The sequence below is a fragment of the Neodiprion lecontei genome, chromosome 5 (genome assembly GCF_021901455.1).
Source record: "Neodiprion lecontei isolate iyNeoLeco1 chromosome 5, iyNeoLeco1.1, whole genome shotgun sequence".
NCBI lineage: Eukaryota > Metazoa > Arthropoda > Insecta > Hymenoptera > Diprionidae > Neodiprion > Neodiprion lecontei.
The window spans coordinates 7,515,534-7,529,452 of NC_060264.1; the positions used below are offsets into that span (position 1 = coordinate 7,515,534).

The 13,919-nt window shown below is 37.4% G+C and overlaps 1 protein-coding gene and 1 non-coding gene across 2 annotated transcripts in view; both read left to right on the plus strand.

The window, feature by feature from the left end:
* The window catches only part of LOC124294511, a 35,716-nt gene that overhangs the window by 10,125 nt on the left and 11,672 nt on the right, over positions 1-13,919 (plus strand). The window contains exon 3 of the mRNA XM_046739897.1: positions 4,987-5,178. Coding sequence (XP_046595853.1) covers positions 5,094-5,178 — 85 coding nt within the window. The 5' untranslated portion in view covers positions 4,987-5,093. The remainder of the gene's footprint in view (positions 1-4,986; positions 5,179-13,919) is intronic.
* On the plus strand, positions 9,179-9,250 carry Trnam-cau. The gene has a single exon. It is a non-coding gene; the product is annotated as a tRNA-Met (tRNA).

Below are 13,919 nucleotides of genomic sequence, written 5' to 3' on the forward strand. Positions count from 1 at the left end.
AGGAGATATCCCGATGCAGCAATAACAGTTGCTCATATTTTACCTCGTTTCGACGAAACCTTTTGAAACTGGAAAAAAACTATATGGAATTGTTATGAAACTGCTACTCTGAAAATGCGGTGTTAATTGTATGAATAAAAAAAAAATTTACCATTGATTGTACAAATTATTTAAAGTGTATAATTATATAGGTGTGATGTGAAGCCAGGGGAAAATAGTTTTGTGAATTTAACGTGTGAATTGCATATTTTTCAATCGGTTGTAACGCAATCACATTAATACACTCGGATATCATCCGAATTAGACGTTGAGTTTAGATTTTTATTAAGTATAACAAATTTATTATTATATTCTTGCTTGAATGAATCTATGGGGTTAAAATTGTGGAAAATGCATGTAAATTTACAATCATATAGGGGTTTTCTTTTCTACAAATAGTTACGAAACGTAACACCGTGAAACAACAATGGAGGATGGTCGTAAAATATTTGAGACCTAAAACAAGTTCTGAATAAATAAAGGAGTGCGATATACGCGTGTATATATGAGTATATGGGGTATTCCATGCGAACCCGACCAACGTCTGACCCTCATCATTTCTGATTTTGTTTAAAAAAATTTCTGCAATTGTCCCAACTCTGGAATAGTAGCCTGAAGTTTTTCAGATTCTTTAATCAACTGCGTAATTACTTATAAATATTTAAAGCGATTTTGAAAAGGAACCATTCGTAATTATCAAAAAAAAATCAGAAACTGTATTTTATATTCGAAACATTTCAAGACCAAGACATGACGAACCCATTTTTTTTCTATTTTTTTGGTCAGCTAAAACATTGTTTGAACGGATTAAAAATTCCCGAAATATTTTCAAAACTTGTATTTTCCACTTACAACATTTCCAGACTGGTTTCCTTACGCAGCGATTTTTGTCCATTGTTTTGGGACATTCAACTTTTTTTTTATCAACTCCATAATGAAACCAGTCTAGATATGGTCTAAGTGAAAAATGGAAGTTTTGAGAATTTTTTGCGAATTTTCAGACCGTTTAAACAATGTTTTAGTTGGTCAAAAAAATTAAAAGCGCTAAAAAAAAGACAAAAATCGATCCGTCAACGGTCCGGTCTTAAAATGTTTCGAAAAGAAAATACAGTTTTTAAGAATTTTACGAAAATATCCTTTTCAAAATCACACTCAATGTTTATAAATTATTGAGCTGTGGAATAAAAAAATCTGAAAAAATTTAGGGTACTGCTTCAGAGTTGGGACAATTACAGAATCATACATAGTATTAAAGTTCGAAACCAAAGTTTGGATGTTCGGACGTACGGATGTTCGGAAAGTGACGTCACCCAAAATTTTTTTTCCACTCTTGACGCCATAGATCTATAGTAATCGTCGACGACGAAAATCAGCTAGGCGAATTTCTCAGTCTGGAAACAACCGCGCAGTTGAGCGGACGGATGAGAATCGCGCTCCGCAGATTTCGAGTACCGGGTTCTCTTCCTCCTGGATCCTGTCGATTTCTGGTGCAACTCGAGTTCCAGGACAAGCAGACAGTGTTCATTCTTTATACCGTGAAGCAAATACCAGAATTTTTTGGGGAGTCGTGGTGCCCCAGTCTCCCCTACAACTATGTCATCTGGTAAAACACTGACAACTAGTAAGCTAAATAAAGTACAACCAGAAATGATCAGGAACCCAACGTTGGTTGGGTTCGCATGGAACTCCCCATATACGTACAGCGTAACCAAGTCTTCCGTGGATCAGACGAAAGAGAATTTTGTAAATACAATCAGAGGATTTATCGCGATTTTACACGTGTTTGTATAAATTTAAAATTCGGGATATATCAGCGCAAGGTTTTTGCGGTAGGTAGAGAAGTTGAAAAGCTTAGCCCGACGATCCCCGTATGATCCGTAAACACGCGGCATCGAGCCGAGTAAATTCCTTGGGGATAAAACAAGGGGATAATCAGATCGGTTTTTATTCTTGCGGGAAAAACGGCGCTGTGTCGCGAGGGCCGGAATTAGGGAGTTTTCCCCATCATCCCCTTCACCCCCACCCACCTCGCGCAGGATCATCTCCTCGAGGATTCTTCCCTTCGAAGTATAACACTCGGACTTCCGCTCCGCATTCGAAATTAGCCTGCAATAATCCCCGGCTCTGCCTCCTTGCCGGAATACCTAATTCCGATCTTCTTACCTCGATGAGTTCAACCCTTGTTTAGCCTAATTAACACCCCGTCTGCACTCGTCGAGTATTGACTTCGCTCTATCAATCCTCCGCCTTTGAAGTCTAGCCGCTGTTTGTCGCACCGAAATCATTTGTCGGATGTCTCGTCGAAGGTCTGACAAATAATGCAAATTACAAGACGCGATACCCTCCGTTCTTCGATTTCTGTAATGGGGTTTAAATTTGCAACAATACTGCCACGTTTAGGATAAATTTTTCAAAGTTTGTTAAAGCTTACAATTGAGCAAAACACACTCATGTTTCGAAAATTCAACTTCTGAATCGGAGTTAATATAAAATTGCAAAATGGTGATTTTTCTTTTCCCAAATCAACACTGTTCAAAATTTTTGTATTCAACTTTTAATTCCTACAATGTATTGCAAGTTTTATTCGGATACGGAAAAATGAATTCGCGATACGTAGACTGTTTATTCAATTTACAAATACGACAAATTTACCACGCACCGCAGCGAATTGAAATTTTTTTATCGGAAATACAAGGCGAATGCATGGTAATTTACGTAGCTACACCCAATTTGTAAATTTGCAACCCTATTTCGTAATTTGACAACTCTTTTGTACAATAAACGTGTACAAGTAAATTGACAATCATTTTTAACGGTAAATGTTTCGTTACCGTAAATACAACTTGAATCGCATAAATACTCCACTGTTCATCCATTTTTCATAAACCAGGAATCTTTTTATTAATCCACAATATAATTTTCCAACTACGCATAAGTTTCACAACTTTGCGTAGCAAAAACTAGAAAAAGCACGGACGACGCAAACAAGAAAACGAATTTAGCATTGCGAACGAGTTTCTTTCGGTCGAAATAATTACTGGACAGGCAAACGGCGATTCTTAGCGTGCGGGGAAAAAGGGGAAAAGGAAGAAGCACGAAGATGAGCGAATTCCGGGAGTGAAAAGCTCGTATATATGTATATATTGTCATGTACATTGTACGTAGAAAGAGAGGCGGAAACCGATTAAGAACAAAGCGAAAAATCCGTGCAAAAGAACGAACGAACCCTTCGAGTCATCGAAACTGTATATTCTGTGCGAATCCGCGTTTCTTTTGGACCTTTTGCAACCGTACGTGCGGCCTGAGCGATGCGCGAAATCGCGATCAGCGAGCCAAGTCATGCGCCTTTATCTCCGCGATTTTCCCCTGTCGCTGCATCTGCACTCAAGTCAGTTTGGCAGGTCGGTATTTTCGCGAGGACATTCTGCGGCTGCGAGCTTTCTAATTCCGTGCTGAAAACGTCTCATCTCTTCGCCAACTACGTGCAGTAAATTTCTTGGACGTTCAATCGTACCTTTTATCAGCTGTCGAGATTTTCCAACTTCTTCTTTTGCTCGTTCTAAACAACGAGAATTTATTCATAAAGTGATAATTTTCATCACCTCTGGTGTTGTAAGAAAAGTATTTGTACACTTTTTCTAACTTCAACCAATCTTCACGTTTTCGAAGCTCTAGAATCCGGAGTACAGGTATTTACAAAAATTTCCGTCTGTCCGACAAACTTTCGCGATGATCTTGCAAACGGTTGTTATGAAATGATCTAAAAGTTACAAGATTTTACAACGATACGATGAGCATGAAAAATTGCCATGTCCCGTTCAATTGGAAACCTCCGGTTCTACCGGAAATAAATTGTTTTCCAACGTTTTACCGACAAACATATACTTTTTCCTCCTCTTTACATTTTCTAAATAACACGATCATGTTTTTCCCAGTTTAGATTTTTTTTTTTTTTTTCTAATGTACAAATTTTTTGATTCTCTTTCAAAACTTGCTCAAGTTAGTCGGACAGACTAATAAAAACTCTTCCCTTTTCACGATGATGAAAATTGATGCGAAAAAACAGTTTTTTTTTTTTTTAATCTCTTTTTCTCATTCATCTTACGGTCTAAACATTTCGTACGAATCGTCGTACTTTTCACACGAGTACTAAGAATTTTCACACCGTATCTATCGATACTTCCGCATGCAGACGACGAATGGCGCAGAAACTTTAAAATTCCGTCACGTCGCGGGATCGTTCCTTCGTTCACGTCAATCACGGTGATCCCCCGTATATCCCGGGGCCCAATCACCCTGAATCAGAAATATTTTATCACATCCTCGGCACGCACCTGAACCGCGACTCGGGACGATGCTGATAAAGATTTCGAGAACGTGTGAAATCCCATTTTGGGTACTTTTGACGGGGTTGATTCGAGAAGAAAGCCGGCGAGTGCATGTACAATACATCTTTGCGTCTTATACGTTCCTTGGAAACTGCTGGAAATGAGCCTGAGGTGATGATCGACGTCTCCGAAAATAATTCGCTATACGCGAAGAATTCTCACCTCGAGATTTTTACTTTTCCAGGGGGGTTCGAGAGACACGGATGAAAATTTTACTTTAAAATTATCTGTACACAACAGTCGTTTTCAAAGAGAGATTAAGAGCCGGAATTGGATAGGAAAAAAATTACTCCAAATTATAGTCCGGTAATTTTATTTAATTTGTCTCGAAAATGCCTAACTTTTTGCATAATCAATTTAGCCACGATTTGGATTATCAGTATCGATAATTCACAGTAACACAATTATCATATAATAAGACGAAAATCGTTTTACCAATCCGTGAATAATAATATCTAATAATTGCAACTCGTTGTGTAATAAATGAAAATAATATTTTCGACAATCGCACAATTTTGCTGGATAAATTTATAACAGAATAACTGTTTATTTGCAACAGATTCAGGCGCGTAATTCTGCGTATGGGATCAGGATGAAGAAGAAGGTGTCCTGAAGGTGTTCCATCATCCCAGTCCGCGACAAACGCGGTTTCAGCCAGATTCGAAGATGAAATGCGACGCCATAATTTGCCTCTGTTTTATACTGCCTTTGATGACCGATCTCTGCTGGGGAGGCGTCATCCATGCAAAAGGTTCGTTGATCTCAAGATAAAATTGATTGTATATTTTATGTATCAATTTTCACCTTTAATTTCCAACGGCAATTATATTATTTCGTCAAGATTTGTGAAGAAATTCAAACGATTGATATTAGCCGAAATTTGAGTAGAAATCGGTAAATGTATTCATGAAATTGGAAATCCGAATTGTTGTTACCATCATAAAGAAGTAAACCGCGATCTTAAATTTTTATTTTTCAAGATCGGAATCGTAATCAGCGATTCTAAAAACCTACACCTACTTTCCAATTTTCTCTGTGCTCACCACTGAATTTTCGCTTTAAGCCAAATTCGCGATACATAAGGACACGTGGTACTCCTACCATTACCGACCGAGCAAACTCGCTCTTCTTCTTCCCGTATTAAATAAACAAACGAACGGTAAGTGTACAAATTTCGACGATGCATCGCAAGTAACTCAAATCCTTTAAAATTGTAAAAGAAAAAAAAGATGTGTGCTTTTTTGACACGTGTGACTATTCCCAAATTTCCCGCATTTCAGGGGCTAAAAACTGAACAGTACCCGAGATACTTTGCACAATTTCATAATGGAAAAACGAGGAGTAAAACAATCCATCGCGATACTGTTTTCATCGACCATCGAATTTCGAAGCCGTTATTTTGTTTCTTCAATATAGGAAAAAAAAAAGGTTGAGTTTGCTCGGTCGGTAAGGGTAGGAGTACTACGCGACCTTAAGCGCGGTAACTTCGAACCAGAGAAAATTGAGATTGATCATCCCATGGATGGCAGTGGCCGCGTTTGCAGTTAATCAGAACCGCGTCCGAGTTTGAAGCTTAACAAGTAACACGGTGCTTACGGTATCTCGGATACCGTCAACGCGTTTGAAACTCAGAGACAATAGCGACGTCGGTCTGTTCCTCCCCTCGGTATCTGTAATTCCTCTTTGAACTCCGGCGTACGGAGAAATTAACACGCGTCTTCAATCGGCGTGTAAAGCCCGCCCCGTTCGTTCTCCATATTCCTCCCGTAGAATGTGGTGTATGGTGTATGGTGCATGGTGCAGCATACGACTGGCTCATTCATTACACCGAGTGACTCCGAGCACTACACCTCGCGGCTAGGAACCTCGAGAAGAACCTTTCCCTTACAACTACACCGGATTTAACCGTCGCCGTGAGAGTGCCGATGTCGCATGAATATTCAGCGCGGCTCGGGGGTTGAATTCTGTTTTCGAATAGCCAGGTATTACAGCGTGCGTATCGTCAGAACGCTGGCTCAAGTCGTCGTCGAGTTGCTTCGCTATTTTTTTTTTTACGGATACTTAAATTCGACGTCGTTGTACGTATATATGTATATAAGTCAGGAATTAACCGTTTCATCGATTTATTTATACCGCGCATCTGATTTCAGAATATTGGAATTACAGGTATTTAGGGCTACAAAAGCTTTCGTTGAACTTGCAATTAGGATTTTCGAGTCACTTGAAGAAACTTTGTGTGCTGTGAATTTTTTGAGATTTTTTTGGAATTTTTTTTCACGATCGACGAAATTCTCAAACATACAATCGTAAATTTTAGTTTTTTTGAAAAATTGGTGATACTGTGATCGCTAAATCGGGTTCCGTCGTGTGGTTGGCCATGAGTTTGAAGTTCGCGAAGTGTTATCTTAGGAAAAATCATTATCTCGCAACTCTGTCAGGATCGTTCGAAATTCAGTGAACCTGTGATAAAGCAAATATCTAGACATTGTATCTCACATTCCAAGAACTTAACATCTTCAAAGGCGTTGTGAAGTTTCAAAATAGTTATATCTTTTTAATTTCTTTTCTTCAGCGGTAAAGTTACCAACATTATCTTCGTGTTCCGTCGATGTCTTAAATCTGACTTTGACAAGCCTGAGATACGAATCTCAGGGGTTTTATTCGAGATTCTTTTCCCTCAAGACCAAAGATCTTTATCGTAAAGCGTATCCTCGAGTTGTTAATCACGATGATTATAATTTCCTTTAATTCAGTCTGATTAGAGAAGTAGATTTCTGGCTTTGGTCTTTAATTTCCTGCAATGCAATCGCACAACGAACCGAGGCACGGAGTATCTTTTCCCGAAACGTCTCAATCTCAGGTTGGAAATCTCGCGTCACGATTTGATGGACACTGTTCACTTTCAGTCCAGAGTTGCCAAGTACGATAAAAAGCGTCACGCGTCAACCGACATGATAAAACGACATCTGTAGCATCGCCGTCGAGGAATTCATCTTGAGGATGACCCGCACCCTTCCAAAATCCGTCCTATTTTTCATATCCAGGCACGTCTCGCCCTGAGCCTCGAGGTCGCGTCTCGTGCATGCCGTATTTCGAAAACGGCAAAACTCCGTTTCTTAAACAATGCAAAACTGTTTGTATACGACCTCGCAAAAGCATGTTATTATTACTACACTGAGAAAAATTTTTAGTTCCGGTTACCGCTCAGTCCTTAATTTTGCCTACACATTTTTAAGACCTTAAGGATGAAAATAAAGCAATACAAAAGAATAAGTTTTTTTGGTCGATTTTGACTAGAACCTTCCCTTAACTAAAAAAGTAGAGTAAACCGAAGAAACTGATTTTGCGTTGCGATTAGCAAAAAAGGATCGACGATAGCGCAAAATGGTTAGGCGTACCTCGTTTTTCGTAATTCCAACAATATTCAAACGGTTTTTTTAACGGTACCTGTTTTACCGAATTTTTCTAGTTACTGTAACGAATGAAATTTTTCTCAGTGTATTTAACTCCTGGGAGTTGAAAGTGATCTTTTCTCCACTGCGCGCATGCGCAGTCGCAAACAAATCTGAGATTACGCGATTCTAACCTCAATTTCGTACTTTGTAAATAAACGTGTAACATACTCTTGTTTTTATGTAACGGAGATTTTAAAACCGTGGAGAAAAACTTGTCGTATCTTCCCGTCTCGGTATCGGAGGGATTCAGGTTTATCCAACTCGTATAAAGTTTATCCAACTGTATAAAGTTTCATCGAGCCTTAGCGTTGCGAGTTCAAAGACCGTTTTTGACGCCGTTAACTCGTGTCGAATCAACGCGTGAATTACACGCTGCAAACGACGAACAACTTTAATTACGAATCAGATATTGCTGATCGATTTTAGTTTCAGAATTACCAAATTAATCACAGTCACCATCCGAAGTAAAATTTTCTTGCAACAAACTGCCGAACTATAAATGTCTTAGACAATTTTTATAAACTTTTCTAACTTGCAATAAAAATTTACGATTCTTTGCCTACCGCAGGATTTTGAAAAAAAATCTCCAGAAATCTTTGCGTCTTTATCAAATAAATAAAATTCTTCGCATTCGACTTGCATTCGATTGATTTTTACAAATAAGATACAATTTTTGCGAAATCGTCTCGAAGTATAAACACACAGCTAAAATAATACAAAATTTTTAGCATAAGCGAATATAATTCTGTTGCGGAAAAAATAAAAATTACAATCATTGCGTCTATAGTATGAGCTTGATTCAACTTCTTGATTGATTAATTAATGAATTATTGTAACTATTCAGTTTTTCTTACTTTTCTTTTCATTGGCGATTAGTGCTTTGTAGACAGCAATTCATCGGTTCTGTGGTTTGTGTCAAACGAAATTTATACGTTATACGATCTATATATCATGCATACGTCACACGCCTTCTATTATCTACGATATAAATTTTCGTAGCATTGAATATTGTGCGTGTAACGATAGGCATGTGGCACATTTAATTACATTGCAAGATAAGTCAATTTACACGTGTTCAACACAGTCTATACTCTGTAACAAGAACTAATAATTACTACAAATCACAAATACGTTATATAGATAAATTGTAATAATCGTTATAATTTTAATCACAGCCCAATACACAAAGCAGAACGCAGGGTAAATGTCATTCTTATTTTGATTGTTATCTCTTTAAAAAAATCTATAAAAAACAAGTTGATTTAAATTGTAGTTTTAACGCACAGCAGATGCGAGAGCAGAGTGGCGCAGTGGAAGCGTGCTGGGCCCATAACCCAGAGGTCCGTGGATCGAAACCACGCTCTGCTAACAAGTATTTTTTTACTTTAATTATTTAAAAAATTTAACTGTCCTGAATATTAAATTTAATTATTTATCTTTGTTTTTGTTAAGACACGATTTTGGCAACGAGGAAACGAAACGATATCGTCATTTTTACGTAAAACGATAATAATAACCAACTATTCTTATCATACAACATCACAGTTTCAAATGTTTTTTCCTATTTATTTATTTAAACCGCGCTCTGCTAGTTGGCATTTTTCTTTGTTTAATTTCCAAAATTTGACCGTCCTAAATTTAGGATTTTATTGCTTATTTTTGCGTGTGTTAATACACGATTTTGGCAACAAGAAAACGAAAAGATATCGTCATTTTTACGTAAAACGTTAATAATAACCAACTGTTTTCACTTTACGATATTACAGCTTCAAATCCCATTTTATTTCCGTATTAACAACTGTTCTATGCATCGCGTTTATTCCAGTTTCAATTTATGCAACCACCGCGATTATGTACGTCGATATTTTTATTTGACAATTATTGTTTACAGTACTGTATAACAACGACACCATGACTAATACATAGTTAAATTATTTCCCACCACGTTCCGTGTGAATTTTAGAATATCAAGCCTTGACAGGCGTGTTGTATTAGTTGAATGAATAAAACGCACGAATAAAAGTAAAGAGAAGTTTTGTGAATGGAAGGACCGCGTGAATAACTTAACCCGAGTGTAAGAAACGGACATGGTAGCCTGAGTTTCTATGAGGTTGACTGGCGTTAGTCTGTCGTTCAGGTGACGAAGAGGCAGAAAGCTAATGGACTTTTCGGTTCAACTGGAAAAACTTTTTTTTTTTCATCTTCATCTTCGGTCGTATTTTTTTTTTTTTTGCCTCTCTTTACCTCTGTTTGTGTACTGTGTTCAGACGACCCGCCAGACCCTTTTCAATGTCCGAAATGTCACGAAAAACAATAAAAATTGCCACAAAATCAGTCAACCCTAAAAAACAAGACTCGCCCGTTGTTTGCTGAGACTTCTTATTTGTCCAATCAATTTCCCTCTTTCTCCCAGTTCGAGTTTTTCGTTTATTCGAAAAGTTTTTGCGTTTCGCTGATCGTTGTATAAATCTTTTTACTACTCTTCTTTAACCCTTACGCTGCACGAGTCCTGTGTATAACATTGTTGGAACATCGGAGTCGCTGAAGTCAAAAATCATTGCGCGGAAACAGATGTTACGATTCGTATAACTTGAAAAAATTCTGGAACACTCGTCAGCTGTTATATTTCGAGGCAAAATGGAACTTTTCATCAAAAAAATCATGAGTCACGGAAATTTTCAATATTTTTACCGCAAAATTGACCGAGTAAATGTCAAGACACAGATGCACTGAGAAAAATTTCACTTGTCGTAGTAACTAGAAATATTCAGTAAAACAGGTGTCGTTAAAAAAAAATTGTTTGAATGGCTAGAGAACTAATTTTCATTTTCTACCTAGAATTATATTTTTCGATTGTGGTAAAGATTGAAAAAAGTCAAGGACTGAGCGGTAACCGGAACTACAAAATTTCTTCAGTGTATGTAAGAGAAAAAATTTAGAGATACTGCACGACGAAAAAAAAGGTAATTATTTGAACGAGTGTAGTTGAATTTGGAAGTGGAATGAAATTAATGTCAGTTATACTCACTTGCTGCGATAAGAACAGTAACGAATCGATAGAATATATTTCCAATATTGTAAATTGCGTTATATTTGTTGACCGTTCCGAAATTGCTGTTTAAATTATATCCCGTATTATACATTAAACAGTTTTAGAACACCGCGGTTTTAATATAACCGAAACGTGTTCTCTTACACAACCGCTGAACGCATTTTAAGATAACGAGAAATCGTACGCAAGTGTAAATATTTAATACAATACCTGCAGTGCGTTTTAGAGGGATTTTTCGTTTGTGTAAATATTTGCCTTGCGCCTCGGAACCAGCTTTGATTCTGAGGCTTCTCTGCACGAGCTTCTTTTTTGAAGGTCTTTTGATTTTCTCCTTCTTCTTTTCACTTCCTTTCCGTTTATCATACACCAAGAAACTCTTTTTAACACCGCAACTCGATCAGAACTCGATGCTTGCAACATGCGGTACACAAACTCTCTCTCTCTCTCTCTCTCTTTCTCCTCTGTGACAGATGAAAAAATATCTAGATAGCGATATCACCGCGGCGTATGTAATATTTCAATCGAAAGTACTTTTTTCAGCTGTCCTGCTTTCAGGATGAGTGCGTGTCTGTCACAGATATCATTCGTTCCTAGCTCTCGACATAAATCACGGAGACTTTTACGAGCGGAATACTTTCTATCATAATTTTATATTTTTCCTTCTTCTTTCATAATCGGCCGCTATCTCGTTGCTCCGAGACTCGTGAGGCGTTGACGATGTAAATTATAATTAATTATTAGAATACTAGTATGTACGAAATGAGACAAAGAGCCGCGCGATTAAGGAAATAACTTGTTGAGAAAATATATCGATATTCAGAATCTTGGACTCGTATCACCGAGTTGAAATTCAAAATCGAAAATCTATGCTAATTCAATGGGCAAAGCTAATTTTACACTTTTAGGAATGATATCACGCGTTGAAGAATAATTTACATGAATTGATGTTTCAGTGTTACTATTTAAATAAATAACACGGGAGTGTCAAAGTGACGAAAAAGAGTCAATATTTATACGTAAATTTACGCGCATCATTGCACCGATATCGATCATCATCGACAATGGCAGTATTGAAATTGAGTTTTGAAAAGAAGAATATCCGTTTCAATAATCGTGAAAAAATAGTTTTCCGGATGAATGAGAATCTACTATCTAATCAATCATGACCGATACCCATCCAAGCTTTTGCTTGTAATTCCAGCACCTTATACTGCAATATTTTTAAATAGATTTTTAAACAGGTACAACTAAATGTACGATTATATCGTAGACTATGTACGGATAAAAAGTATCGGTTCGTGGCCAACCAACCCCGAGCAAAAAGCGAGAATTTTCAATGCTAAAGATCCTCGTGCCTAAGTTACGAACGTGACAGTCGACAGATCATTAGATTTCAAAGTCGGCTTTCGTCACGTGCTTTCGGGCAGACTTGCGGCCGTTTTCACATCGGCAGCTTGGAAGGCAGCAGGATATCATCCACATGGCCCGAGGATCTTCTTCGGAGATAATCGCATCTATATTTACGATCTCCGTTCTCAGTTGGGGTTCATTCCTTCCGTCTGAGCAACACCAGCTCGGATAACAAGCGGGCGACATTCACTCTTCGTCACTATTGTACAGCGATAAACGTAATTTATAACGAAGAAAAATGAGATGAGAAATGTGAAGAGTTGACTGGTTTATTTAGACGCCGAACGCATGACGCTTAATTCTAAACTCTATATGTATATATATGTATATGTATATGAATTCCATATGAACCCGACCAAAGCCTGACTCTCACCGTTTCTGATTTTGTTTAAAAAAAAAGTCTGCAATTGTACCAACTCTGAAACTGTACTCTGAATTTCTTCAGATTCTTTATTCAACTGCTTAGTTACTTATAAATATTTGAATTGATGTTGAAAAGGACCTTTCTAAGATTCTCAAAAAAATTTCGGATACTGTATTTTCTGTTCGAAACATTTCAAGACCGAGACATGACGGGCCGATTTTATTCTATATTTTTTCAGCACTTCAATTTTTTTTTCGAACGGACTAAAAATTCCCGAAAAATTCTCGAAACTGGTATTTTTCACTTGGAACATTTTTAGACCGGTTCCCTCGTGGAGTGATTTTTGTCCATTTTTTTTTTTTGGCACATTCAACTTTTCTTTTTTATCAACTTCAAAATGAAACCGGTCTAGATGTGGTCTGAGTGAAACATAAAATTTTGAGAATTTTTTTCTGCATTTTCAGACCGCTTAAACAATGTTTTAGTTGATCAAAAAAATTAAAAGCGCTGAAAAGAAGACAAAAATAATTGGAAATAATTGGAAAAGAAAAACACAGTTTTTGAGAATTTTACGAAAAGGTCCTTTTCATAATCGCTCTCAATGTTAACAAATTATTGAACAGTTGAATGAAAAAATGGGTAAAAAAAGATTTAGGATACTGTTTCAAAGTTGGGACAAATACAAAATAAATTTTAAACAGCACAATCAAAAACGATGAGGACAGACGTTGGTTGGGTTCGTATTAACTGGATGACAGGTCTCATTTATCCAAGATCCGAATGAACGTGATAATTACTCGTCCAGACCGTGGATTGAATAATCGTTTAAAAGTTATCGGGTGACGCCTGCATTTCACATAATTCCGTGGTGCATTCGCTGTATTATCACTTGGCCGAAACCCTGCAGCGGCTCCTCTACGCGCTGTTATTTTACACACGTGTTACAGACTTTGTGTCACGGGATCAGCCATGAGAATTGCAGTCCGACTTTACACGCCCCGGCGTATACATATTACGAGTATAAATCGTAACCGTCAAGATTTTTTGACGGCTGGGTGCCGGCGCAGCTGTTCACGCGTTCGCTTTTTAACGCAGAGAAAGAAAAGCACTAAATTTTCAGACTCTCCGCCCGAGAGAGATCAGCCCTAAAATATTGATGTATTTGTTTCGTTACGTTTGTTTATTTATTTATTTATTTTTTTTTATTTTCA